Here is a 14,041-nt window from a genome sequence, read left to right on the forward strand (position 1 = left end):
CCCAGAACACACCATACCTAATTGGCAGTTGCTTTTTCAGTTCCAGTCTTAACACTTCGCATAAACCCTCTCTGTGTAATTGCCATGACCAAGCCCAGGAAGGAAAACTTGCGGTCCTGCGCCAACGAGTCGTAACTATGCTTGTGGTGGGTCGCGAAGATCAGCGTTAACTCCAGGCTGGAATACAGGAACAGGTAGAGGAAGTAAACTCGGCTAAGTTGTATTAATTTCATGCGTTCTACAGAGAGAGAGAAAGACAGATGTTTATGAATGAAGGGAGAGGAGGAGGAGGAGGAACGGGAGGTAGTGTGTGTGTGTGTGTGTGTGTGTGTGTGTGTGTGTGTGTGTGTGTGTGTGTGTGTGTGTGTGTGTGTGTGTGTGTGTGTGTGTGTGTGTATGAATGAAGGGAGAGGAGGAGGAGGAGGAACAGGAGGTGGTGTGTGTGTGTGTGTGTGTGTGTGTGTGTGTGTGTGTGTGTGTGTGTGTGTGTGTGTGTGTGTGTGTGTGTGTGTGTGTGTGTGTGTGTGTGTGTGTGTATGAATGAAGGGAGAGGAGGAGGAGGAGGAACGGGAGGTGGTGTGTGTGTGTGTGTGTGTGTGTGTGTGTGTGTGTGTGTGTGTGTGTGTGTGTGTGTGTGTGTGTGTGTGTGTGTGTGTGTGTGTGTGTGTGTGTGTGTGTTTGTGTGTGTGTGTGGTTTTCAGGAGTAAACATAAGGGAATATTTGCTAGTACACACACACACACACACACACACACACACACACACACACACACACACACACACACACACACACACACAATACTACAAACACGAACAAACACACAATACTGAACATACAAACACACACACACACACCTTCTCTGCCCAGGCCCTTGACACAGCTGACGGAGAACAAAGCCCTAGGATTGATCACCTCCCAAGCCTCGGTCAAACTGGCACCGATGTCCCTCCTCCTTCTGCCCTGCGGTGGAAGAACAAGACACAAATCTGACTCACACATGACGAGACAACAGCGAACGTAAACAAACAGTGTTGCCAACTCAGGGAAAGGGAGTTTTACTGTACAAGGGATAAAATACAAGTGAATCACCATGGAAACACCCTTTGAAAACCCACAGTAACTTCCACTACAGCCTTGATAACACTACTTACCCTAGATCACCCCGAAACACCCCTATATAACCCTGAAACACCACCAAGACACCATTAAACACCCCAAAACAAACTATTTACCTCAAAACACTTGCAAAACACTCCCAAAACAAAATTAAACACCCCAAAACACACTATTTACCTCAAAACACTTGCAAAACACTCTCAAAACACCATTAAACACCCCAAAACACACTATTTACCTCAAAAACTTGCAAAACACTCCCAAAACACCATTAAACACCCAAAAACAGACAATTTACCTCAAAACACTTGAAAAAACACCCCCAAAACACCTCCAAAACCCCAATAATACCCAAAAAAAGACAATTTACCTCAAAACACTTGAAAAAACACCTCCAAAACCCCAATAATACCCAAAAAAGACAATTTACCTCAAAACACTTGCAAAAACACCCCCAAAACATCTCCAAAACCCCAAAAATACCCAAAAAAGACAATTTACCTCAAAACACTTGCAAAAACACCTCCAAAACCCCAATAATACCCAAAAAACAGACAAAAACAGACAAATATACCCAAAAACAGACAATTTACCTCAAAACACTTGAAAAAACACCCCAAAACACTTCCAAAACACCCCAAAATATCTCAAAACATTCCTAAACACACAAACAGGAGTGTAATGAATTAATAAGTGAAAGAAAGCAAGAGAATGTAAACAAACAGATGATAATGAAAAGAAAAGTGATTTAAATGAGATTGTTAAGATGTTTTGATGGTTTATGGTAAGGAAAATGAGAGAAAGGGTTTGTAATGAATAGAAAGGGTTTGTAATGATGACAGAAAGGAAGGAATAAGAGGGAAAAGTAAAGAAATGAGGAAAGGAAAGAGAAAATGATGCTTTACTCACAATGCACCTCTCTTTAACAACATTCAGAGACACAAGGAAATACAAACAAATTACAAAATAAGCAAAGAAAGAAAAAATGAAAGGAAAAAAAAAAAATAAGCAAAAATTATACAAAAACAAAAAAAATATACATAAAAAAAATAAATGAGAGACACACACACACACACACACCTCAGGCAGCGATTCCTGGAAGAAGACAGCAAAGAATATTATGTTAGCCACAGTGAGAGTGCGTGCGTAGACAGCCGAGGCCGCGAACCACCCAGTACTTCCCCAGCGAGAGAACGCAGCCCCCACAGTGTGCCCGACGGTGAAGCCTATGCTGAATGTCACGCCAATCAGTGCCTGTGGGTTGAGGGGAGGTTAGGAGAGGGTAGGCTGGTTAGGTTAGGTTAGGACACACCGACAACACACCACAATATAAATAAGAAATAAAATAATGCATAAGAAAATAAAAAGTTAAAAAAAAGTAAACTAACAATATACTTAACACCACCACAACACCTTTAAACACCCTCAAAATACTCCAAAACACCCAGAAACACTCCAAAAACACACCAAAACACTCTCAAAATAACCCAAAACACACCAAAACATCCCAAAATACCCCAAAACATTCCAAAAACACACCAAAACACCTTCAAAATAAACAAAAACACACCAAAACATCCCAAAATACCCCAAAATACTCCAAAAACACACCAAAACACCTTCAAAATACCCCAAAACACCCCAAAACACTACAAACACATCCCAAAACACTCCAAAAAACACACCAAAATACTCCAAAAATACTCCTAAACATCTCAAAACACATCAAAACATTCCAAAAACATCCCAAAACACTTTAAAACACACCAAAAATCCCAAAACACCTCCACAACACCACAAAACACCCCTTAACCACCCCAAAACACATCAAAACACTTCACAACACACCAAAAACACCCCAAAACACTCCAGAAACACCCCAAAACACCCCAAAAACACCTGAAGACTCCCTCAGAACACTGAAAGGGAATAAAACACAAAATAACAATAATAAAGAAAACAAGCTGCAATATTGAACAGCAGGAACACAAACAAACACACACACACCCTGTAAATAAACAAACAAACAAAAAATCAATAAATAGATAATAGGATAAAAAAATTGAAAAAAATAATAATAAAAACAAGCTAAAAATATATAAACCAATACAAAACACAACAAACCCACTTAATTACCGAACAAGACAGAGTGGAACCTCGCAGCGAAACCGATGATATACTGGTAATAAGTCACACAGGAGAGCTGAGAGGAATACAAGCCGCTGGTGTTGTGCTTGGAGTAAAAGTCGAGGAGAGCAGGAGACATGGGCAGCACCACCTTCAAGCCGAGCAGGTCCAGGATCAGACTGCCGAATAACACCTTGCTTGTCCGTGCGTTCCTCTGTGGGTGTTAGGTTAGGTTAGGTTAGGTTAGGTTAGGTTAGGTTAAGTGAGGTTAGGTTAGGTTAGGTTAGGTTAAGTGAGGTTAGGTTAGGTTAGGTTAAGTTACGTTAGGTTAGGTTAAGTGAGGTTAAGTGAGGTTAGGTTAAGTTAGGTTAGGTTAAGTTAAGTTAGGTTAGGTTAGGTTAAAAGAGGTTAGGTTAAAAGAGGTTAGGTTAAGTTAGGTTAGGGTAAGTTAAGTTAGGTTAAGTTATGTTAGGTTAAAAGAGGTTAGGCTAAGTTATGTTAGGTTAAGTTAGCTTATGTTAGGTTAGGTTAGGTTAAGTGAGGTCATTTTTATCTTTTATTTTTTCTCAGTATTTTTTTCTTATTGTACTTAGTTCCCTTTGACCAGTGTCCCTCCTATATATACAAAAAATAAAACAAAATAAATAAATAAATAAATAAAGTAAAACAAGAACATTTTTACGACTTTAAATCATTTTCCCGACACACTTGTGCATGGAGGCAGTGTTGCACGAGTGTTGAGTGACAAATATTGCATCTCAGCTTAGCAACACACACCAACACACACCAACACAACACCCTGCTCACCTTCTCCTTGATGTCCGCAGCCTGTACTGCCCCTCTGTCCCTGCCGTCCACCTCACCACCACTGCCGCCGCCACCGCCATCGCTGCCGCCAACTTGCTTGCCGGATCGGAGGGTTGCCGTTGCTCTGAAAGTTACATTAGGTTTGGTTAAGTGGGGCCGTGGGAAGAGGATGTAGGTTAGGTTAGGTTTGGTTAGGCTAGGTTATGTTAGGTTTGGCTAGGTTTCTTTAGGTTAGGTTAGGTGAGGTTAGGTTAGGTTAGGTTAGGTAAGGCTTGGCTAGGTTAGGTTAGGTTAAGTGAGGTTAGGTTAGGTTAGGTTAGGTAAGGCTTGGCTAGGTTAGGCTTGCTTAGGTAAGGTTTGGCTAGGTTAGGTTAGGCTAGGTTAGGTAAGGCTTGGCTAGGTTAGGCTTGCTTAGGTAAGGTTTGGCTAGGTTAGAATTGCTTAGGTTAGGTTAGGTAAAGTTTGGTTAGGCCAGCTTGGGATTAAGACACGAGATAGCCAGTCTTGGGGAGGAGGAAGCACCAGACACAAGTTAGGGTAGGCTTCTTTGGGTTAGGCTTGGTTTGATTAGGGTCAGCTGAGGAGTGTGAAGCTCCACCACGTTTGGTTAAATTTGAGGTAATATTTTAGTCATTTTCTCTCTCACCACCAAAATTTTCCCACTGTGTAAACTTTGTTAATATTTTTTATCTGAAGGCTACAAAACACATCACTCGCTTTCCATCCCAGACCCCTAAACACCACCCCTTCCTTCCTTCCTTAGCATCAGCCAGCCAGCCTCTTTGGACTTAAATGAAGGAAACTTTTAAACACGTAGATATAACATAACATTTTCTTCTACACACACACACACACACACACACACACACACACACACACACTGCTTCCGTGACGTGGGAGAGTGAGGAAGAGCGACAAAAGTTTTATCACCAGCTGGAAGGAAACTACCGCTTTGTTTACATCTGACAAGAGAAAACGCGGCTGTCACTTCTGTCAACGGGTAACTAATACAAAGCTGAGAGAGAGAGAGAGAGAGAGAGAGAGAGAGAGAGAGAGAGAGAGAGAGAGAGAGAGAGAGAGAGAGAGAGAGAGAGAGAGAGAGAGAGAGAGAGAGAGAGATTGTCATATAACCATTTTATACTCAAGATAATAAAAGACAGCAAGCGTTTAATTATTAATTTTCCAACTTTCTTCGCTTGCCTAAACTTTCTTCCGCACTGCTGGTGGTGGTGGTGGTGGTGGTGGTGGTCTTCCTGCTTCCCTATTTCGTCCCTCTACATTTGTATCTTAAAAGAAAAAAAGATCGTATTACTGAATCAACACCAATGAATACTTAACCTTACCTAACCTAAAGTGTACCTCTGTTTTTACCCTCTACCCATCACTACAACCTCCAGTACCTTCCCCTGCTAGGACTCCAACACCACAACACCTCGTACAGACCCAGACATCGCCCCCACATGCATCTAGAAGCTTCATACATCACAACACACGCTATAACACCCCTGACACGCTTCTACTATCACAGTCCCCCCTTAAACACTCCAGAACCTTTTATTTTACCTCCAGCACACCACTTCTACCCTCAAAGACCCAGTACTTATCTGCAACATGCCTTTAACATAACCAAAACACCTCAAAAGCAACTCCAACCACACTAAAACACCTTAAAACACCTTAAACACTCCTAAACGCACAAAAAACACCCTAAACACATCGAAAGTGCACCAAAATATCCCCAAACACACTTAAAATACTCCAAAACTCACCCAATTGACTTTAAACGCATCGAAAACACACCGTACCTACCCAAAACACACTCAAACTCATCCATAACATCCTAAAACACACTTAAAACATCCCAAAACACTGAAAACGGCCCAAAACACACTTAAAACACCCCAAAACACCCACACTGACCTAAAATACCCACAAACGCACCCAAAATTCCCCGGTATCCACACAAAACACACCCAAACTCGTCCATAACATCCTAAAATACACTTGAAACATCACAAAACATTGAAAACAGTCCAAAACACACTTAAAGCACTCCTAAACAAGCCTAAGACACCCCAAAACACACCAGGAACGCTAAATATTGACTCAAACATCACCAAATCCCTAAAACACACACTTCAACACCCTTTCAACACCTCCAGACACACTGCAACACTCCCTAAACACCTCCAGACACACTCCAACACCTCTTAAACACACCAAATACACTGGAAGCACTGTCAGGGAAGACAAATACTACCAAGACAGACAGGGCAGCAGGGAAAATTAAGCTAAATATTGTTTTCTTATCATTTTTCTGTTTTACCACCTCCTCTATTCCTTCTCCCTTCCTCTTCCTCCTCTATTTCTCTTATTTTCTTACTCATTCTACTCTTATCTACACGTCTGAGTTTAGAAACACGTGGAAACACCAGGAAAACACTGCAAAGTACGATAATTATTACCGAGGAGACAGCGGAGCCGATCAAGGTCCCTGGTCCATGATGGCGGCCGTGACGTCACGGCAATTTTACGTACCGTAACGGATTTCATTTCGAAATTGACCCCTCGAAAAAATGGAGCTAGGCTGGAATGCCTTATATATTCTGACTTGACAAATACTTTAAAAAATATCCACAATATTAAAACAGCTTTAGCCTGAGTAGTATTTAAAAAATATCCAAATGAAATATGGAAAAAGTGTTGAAATATTCGGCACCATTTAAATCATTGAAAAGTCCACAACATTTGAATTTTTAGGAACGTAAAAATTTTTAAAAAATCTGAACTATCATCTTACACAATCAAAAGTGACCGGGAACAAGAAGTAAACAAATAAAACCGAAATTGTGTAAAAACCAAGTGTTGAACCTAAATACGATTAAAAACCACTGAAAAGTCCACCTATTTTGACTCAACAACAAGATAAAACACTTTAAAACATACAAACAATTTTTTCAAGCAATGAAAAGTTAGTTACAAGCTCAAATAGAGAGACAATAACACAAAAAGTGTTGTAATAACAACTTTTAACAGGACCATAAACCATTTTTAAAGTCCACTTATTTCTCTCAACAGGAACCAAAAAACAATTTAAAAATCATAAGCAATTTTTAGAAATACAAAAGACGTAGTTAGAACGTGAAATAAAAAATCAAGTTTGTCAAAATACTGCTAAAAAAACACCCCGCATTTTCGGCAAGCAACACAAAATTGAACACAACTCAACACAAGCCACGAAAATACTTCTAAAGCAAATACTTATTTTTATAAACCATAAAAAACATGCTATACCAGCAGAATAAAGAAGTTAAGAAAAAAATAAAAAAATACTGGAACCCACAGGTTGAAGCAGGTTGGCAGAGGTAGCCAGGCATCATGGCGGCCCTTGTCAGTGGAGAGAACGGCCGCTATTTTGCCTGTTATTCTTCCATCGTAACTAAATGAGGCAATGGCAGATATATCTAGCTAGCGGATATGAAAGCCTAGTTATGTGGCTCCACTTAGTGACGTGTTAGGCTTACAATAAGTGAGAAATGAAGCAGATATTGGCGGACAAATGGGGAAGGCTGCCTCCACCTCAGCTGATAACATTAGATAAGTGTATTTTTTTGACGTTTTTATAATTCCTGTCATGGTTAATTAGTAAGAGTTTTGTGGTGGAGGCTTGGAGCGCTTGTGGCACCGTGGAATGCTGGGTCACGTCAATATATTCCTAACCAGGTGCAAAAACATGAAATACGAGGCTCAACAATAAACAGTAAGGTTAACCACTGACCTGACAGCCCTGTGTTGTTGTTGTTGTGGGTGACACGTAACAACACTATCACAGTTACCGCCTGTTACATCACACTGTGCAAATTAGCTGGCTGGACAAGTGGTGGGCCGGTTTCTTACCAATATTATCCCTTGTGGCACTGCAGGCACCTCCCGGCAGGCACCAAGCTTGCACCAGCACACGCAGGCACCCACCACGGCCCCTGTCACTGTCTTGTTCTGCGAAAATACGTTAAATAAAGCACCAGTTTATGGCACCCTTTTAACCTAGTGCCTTGTGTTTGACGTCTGGTTGTGTCGTCCGTCCCAGCCTGCTCCGCACAGTACGCAAGCCAACCTATCCACAAGACACTTTTAGCTTTCAATAACAAGCACCAACTTCTTTTATATTATACTAAACTAATAGAAAATTAAATATAAAGAATTATAAGCGTGTAAAAATAAATCTCAGGCCATTATAACTGTAATTGTCAAAGTATCTAGATGTTACTGATTGAAGCGCCAAATTCAAACTGGTCCTGGCGGGTCTTGCACTGCAATGTCTCGTCCCTTGTGTGGCGTAATGTGAAATCATTGAAAAGCTTGTGTGAATTGAAGGCTTGGCTTAATACTGTGTTATATCTCAGCTTATCATTATTAAGTATTTACCATTTGACGTTAAAAAACAACAATACTCCACAGAGATATCCAAGTATAACAGAGGCTTCCATACTGTAGCTAATGATCAACAGAGAATTACCAGCCTTTCTCTGTGTGTCAAGGAGAGCCCTTAGGGAAACGTTCGTGTGCGTGTGTGTGTGTGTGTGTGTGTGGTATGGAAAGATATAATTGCTTAAGTACAGCCTCTCTCTCTCTCTCTCTCTCTCTCTCTCTCTCTCTCTCTCTCTCTCTCTCTCTCTCTCTCTCTCTCTCTCTCTCTCTCTCTCTCTCTCTCTCTACGTATTTTGCCTGTCTGCCCTCGTGTGTGTGTGTGTGTGTGTGTGTGTGTGTGTGTGTGTGTGTGTGTATCTCATTTATTTATTTAAGTTATTTTTCTTCTTCACGCAGATAGTAATTTATGAACACAACACACCACGTGGAGAGAAGCAAGGTGTGGAGTACCCAAGCCTCTCACAGTCCATGCTAGTAGACTCACCCTGCATGTGGAGATCTCCCAAAATTCACGGAGGTTATTCCAGAGCTGCAGGACAGAGTACTTGAGGCCATTGGTGAACAGAAAGCTGAGGTTGAACAAAGGTAGAGTAAAGATTACACTGACATTTGGGACATTGACGTTGTTTGTTACCAGTATTATATTGATTCCTTTTATTTCAGCCAAGAATTGATAGCTGCCCAAGGTGTAAGCAAGATTCACAATGATGAGGTCATTGTGACGTGTGCAATGTGTCCACTGGTCTTGGCCTTCCTGACCAAGGCAGCCACACAAAGGAAATTCCACGTTATTGTTGCCGAACGTGCCCCTAAATATGATGTAAGGTGTTTTATGCGTCTCTTTCACGTCATCGTGTCTGATGTGCACAATACATAACACAGGGACTGCCACATGTAGGGGTGATGGCTTCTTGCAGCTTCCTTTATTTTATTACGTTCTTATGTTCTCAATACATCTTTTACTTGTGCAGGGTCACCCAGTGGCAAAAGCTTTATGTACTGCTGGAATTGAGACAACATTAATTCAAGACTCTGCAGTGTTCCCCATCATGTCACGTGTCAACAAGGTCATCAAAGGTCATCGTTGGCACCGAGACGGTGGTGACCAACGGAGGCATTGAGACCTTTGTTGGTGCAGCCTCTCTTGCCTCACCACCAAAGTTTTATTCTGTTCCAGTAAGTTTTATTTGTTAGTCATTATCCTGATACCTCTTTCAGTGGGGCAGTATTTGAAACATATTTACTGTTGCAAATTGAACAGGGAAGGTATCACAAAAGTACATACCATTTTATTCTCACAGAAATTCTTGATTCCAGTTTTTGATACATTCCTTTTCCACATGTTTATTTCATGTAGGTGGATATACATTCCTCGTGTTGAGTGTTGGATGGTCCTTTCTCAAACCTCAACCTGTTGTTGTCTCATGTGGAGCTAGATACTATCAGATCAGTACCTATATAATATTGAAAATCATGGCATGAATTGTGCATTTTGCTTATTGTCACAAATCTTCATTTTCAGCTGTATGTGTGCACTCCCACATACAAATTTAGCTTGATGGGCTGTGAAGAAACAAGCCACCAAACCACCACTTCTATTATCCCAGAGGGAACAAAGTTTTGGCCGTCTGTAAATACTGCGCTGACTCAGCTAGATTACGTTCCTCCAGAAAATGTCACCAGTTTGATAACTAACAAGTGAGTTTGTGTTGTTCATATGACTGTGTGGTCCTTTCAAGGTGTGATGTTGGGGGTTCATTTCATTTTTTTATTTGCTTTCCTTGTTGGGCCTGGGCTGACATCAGTATTTGTCAGCTTTATGCACAAACTGTTATTTAGCACTGTACTTCATCTCCCAGTAAAACTTCTGATCCTAAATGCATCAAATGAAAGGCCTTTATGTTTTACTTATGAGTGAGATAAACAACTTACTCAATTTATTATACAGTAAAATCCCTCTCATCCGGCATTCCAGTATCCGGCAGCTTCAAGTATCCGGCACATTTTTCCCCGAGCCTTAAAATCAATAAAAAATCAACGTGTGCTCACAAAATCAATTAAAATTCCCACGCGAGGCATACTCCGTCCCCTTGCCACCACAGCGCACTGCTTCGCGCCACCCGCAGCCCACTGCACTGTGTTTACTCAGTGACTCAGTCCCGCGTGTGCACTGTTTATCGCCCGACGCCTTCATCACGCCTAAAGTTGTAGAAAAAAGGAAGTGTGTTGTGCTTACACTTAAGCAGCTGATCAGATCAGCTGATCATCATTGTTGTGGTAAGATGCGTGAGTGTAGGGTGGTCATCGTGGACATAATTTCACTTCTATTCAAGTGTCCGGCACGTCGGCGGTCCCGTTGATGCCGGACAAGAGGGATTTTACTGTACCCTGTTTATCTTGCACATCTACTCACTTAGCTTTAAATAATGGCTGCTGACCATTTAAATCTCTTTTATTTCAGTCGAGGTACTGCACCATCCTACGTGTACCGGCAGCTTAGCGAACTGTACCGTCCCACTTCTTGTGATCTCTAAGGTAACAGCTTTAATCCTTGCAAATAAGGAATAAGAGAAAAGAGACACACCTGCCATTTGTACTGTTATGCTGTAGTGTTCTGTCATTTTTTTCCTCTTTTATCCTAGAACCATTTTTGGTCATTCATGTTTATAAAAATTATTATACAAAAATGTTGAGCTTAATATGTTTGGTGTAGTTTTTTGTAACATGTGTTATTGTTAATGTGTGTGGTTCCCCTCAGGAAGAATGTTGCAGTATTAGCAGTAATGTTACAGCCAATGGAAGTGTCTGTATTGTGCTTTGGTGGGAGGTTAATTCGATGTATTTTTAGAGTTGTGCAGGATATAGCAAGCCCTCAAAATAAAGAAAATAACTATAGAAAACACTCCTTGTATTGAAAACACCACTGCAGAGAAATCTCTAATGAAACAGGAAACCCTACATTCAGTACTGTGTGGTTGTTGCACTAACACTGAGCTAAATGCCTTTTGGATGGTTGTACACTAAAAATAATGTAAAAATCCCTATAAACAACTGTCCCTGCATTAAAAACCTTTCATCACAAAATTACACACAAGATACTCAACCAGTGCATGAATGTTCAAGCGGTACCATGAAGATATGAGGCTTTTGGCACTGTTTGAAGGTTTTGAGGAGTAACAAACAGGACTTAAACAGAAAGAAGCACTCACTGCTAATGTTTAAGCTTGTGAATGTTGTTTAGGTGGTCTGTGTAAGGAAGAAACAACACTCTATGGTGTGGTACTGCTGGTGAATGCCATGGTGGAACACATACAGGAAATGGCCACATCTCTGGTTGCAGGGCACAACAACACCCACTTTATAACCTGTACCTGTGAATAACAGGATGTAACAGAGGCGCTGCATAGTGAACAGTGAAGCACGGTGTCTTCGTGCTGCCATCCTTTTCCTTGTCAGGCATCAAATGTGCAAACCCAAAATCCACAATCTTAATAACTGAATCTTCAGAAGAATCCTTGAACAAGAGATTCCGTGAAAAGATAATTAGATTAGAATGGCCTCGGAGAAGGATAATATTTGAATGGAATAAATTCATACTTTTTATTATAAAGGCCATACAAATGATGGAGATCAATAATATTCCATGCAATAAATTCTTTAAAATAAGCAGATGGAAAATCAATGCAAAAAAACTTCCTTTTTTTCACCTTTCCTTTCTTTTCTTTTCTGTCTATCCTCAACACCAACCACTTTTCTATTTTTATTCCCTCCCATTCCATTAATTCCCAACATATTTCTTCTCCCTCTCCTAACTCTTCACCCCTGTCTGGCTTTAGGTCTCCGTGAACACTGATGCCTTTCCTGTGCACGTAGTGAACTGCTGACACCAGGTTCCTCACGACGACCGAAGCCCGAGGCGAGCCTCTGTGAACCTCTCGTGTTTCCTGATCCTCTGAAGCAGCCAGCTCTCCACCTCCAAGGAGCTCCATCACAATGTAGGTGTGTGCCTGTGAAACCAACATGAATTAGATACAGGCATACAATGATTAAATGCAAGGAAAAGAAAATAATATGATCTTAAACTAATTGTTACTTAAATCATTTTGTGTCAAAACGATTTAATATCAATGACATCTCCAAAAGAAAGAGTGAGTGAAGTTGAAAGTAGTGATAGGTGAGGAAAGCTACTTGGATGGTAGTACTTGGATGGGGTAGAGAAGTGTGTGTTAAAGACATCATGCAGTTGAACAAGCAACAAGGAAAGGTCTAGATAATTATTTGACCAACAGAACCATGTCTGTCCGCTTGAATGGGGCAATATCTAAAGACCAGAAAGTGAACTATGGAGTCCCACAAGGCTCAATTCTTGGCCCGCTATTGTTCGGCATTTATGTAAATGATCTGTCAGAGCACGTTAATGGTTCCATAGTGCAACACGCGGATGATACTCAAATATTACACGAAGGCACAGTTAACAACATCCATCAACTCATTAATGATGCTGAAACAACTCTAAGACAATGTAAATGCTATTTTCTGAGTAATGGCCTACTTTTAAATCCAAGTAAAACGCAATGTATTTTCCTAGGCAATCGCCAACTCCTAGCTAAGATTCCTCCTGACACTACCATACATTTTGATGGAGAGAACATACTTTCAAGTTATCATGTTAAGAATTTAGGAGTGTATTTTGATAAATATATGTTGTTTGATGTTCATTTAAATGAGTTACAGAAGAAGGTGACAGGCATATTAATGTATATAAATCGAATTAGTAAATGTTTTGATAAACCCACACCAATTCTTGTTACTCAATCACTTGCATTAAGCACAATATATTACTGCATTCAAGTGTGGGGATCAACAAACGAAACTCTTCTGTGTAAGGCCCAAAAACTTCAAAACTTTGCAGCTAAAGTAGCAGTGGGAGGTGGCAGGAAATATGACCGTGCATCACCTTTCCTTAAAGAACTTAAATGGCTCAGGGTTAAGGAGAAACATATGTTTGACATTTGCGAAGATGTTATCCTGATGGCTTTCTATCCTTTTTATCTTTTAATACTGTAAATGATGTGACAAACAGTAAAACTAGACAAAGAAACAACTTGCATGTTCCCCGGACCAGAACAGACAGCGGTGCCAGGGACCTCACTGTGTTGGGTCCTAAGTTGTGGAACCAACTCCCATCCACCATCACCCTGTCTCAAAATCTAAACAGTTTTAAGACTAACCTCAGGAAACATTTCCAATCTGCAAATATTATATAAATATTTTAGACATATGTTAGAAAACGCACAGTGATGAAGCTTTACACCCATATTTTATCCAGCATTTTATGGTCTTATTATCATTTAAACATAATTTTAAGGACATTCATGTATTTTATTTTACTTAGAGGTAGACATTGCACTTTAGTGTAGAAATACTATTTTAGTTACCATGATTATTTTATACTCTTAATATTTTTTGATGACAACATTCTGCAATTTAATCATTTAGTAGTATACTAAGATATTTCAATCTACAGTTTAGTTTTATGACCTCCATATTTATGTAAAGCTA

At 40.3% G+C, this 14,041-nt stretch overlaps 1 protein-coding gene and 1 long non-coding RNA gene across 3 annotated transcripts in view; one reads left to right on the top strand and one right to left on the bottom strand.

The window, feature by feature from the left end:
- Window positions 1-14,041, bottom strand: part of LOC135090499 (uncharacterized) — a 40,914-nt gene that overhangs the window by 894 nt on the left and 25,979 nt on the right. The window contains exons 5-8 of the mRNA XM_063987320.1: window positions 3,254-3,458; window positions 2,198-2,371; window positions 856-961; window positions 18-177 (exon numbers count right to left, since the gene is read on the bottom strand). Coding sequence (XP_063843390.1) covers window positions 2,241-2,371; window positions 3,254-3,458 — 336 coding nt within the window. The 3' untranslated portion in view covers window positions 18-177; window positions 856-961; window positions 2,198-2,240. The remainder of the gene's footprint in view (window positions 1-17; window positions 178-855; window positions 962-2,197; window positions 2,372-3,253; window positions 3,459-14,041) is intronic.
- Window positions 8,330-11,533, top strand: LOC135090514 (uncharacterized). Of its 2 annotated transcripts, XR_010262022.1 has the most exons (5): window positions 8,330-9,064; window positions 9,143-9,299; window positions 9,451-9,655; window positions 10,002-10,177; window positions 10,941-11,533. It is a non-coding gene; the product is annotated as an uncharacterized LOC135090514 (long non-coding RNA). The 2 variants fall into 2 exon arrangements; XR_010262021.1 differs by lacking the exons at window positions 8,330-9,064; window positions 9,143-9,299 and having other exon boundaries at window positions 9,306-9,655.

Source organism: Scylla paramamosain, chromosome 35 (genome assembly GCF_035594125.1).
Source record: "Scylla paramamosain isolate STU-SP2022 chromosome 35, ASM3559412v1, whole genome shotgun sequence".
Taxonomy (NCBI): domain Eukaryota; kingdom Metazoa; phylum Arthropoda; class Malacostraca; order Decapoda; family Portunidae; genus Scylla; species Scylla paramamosain.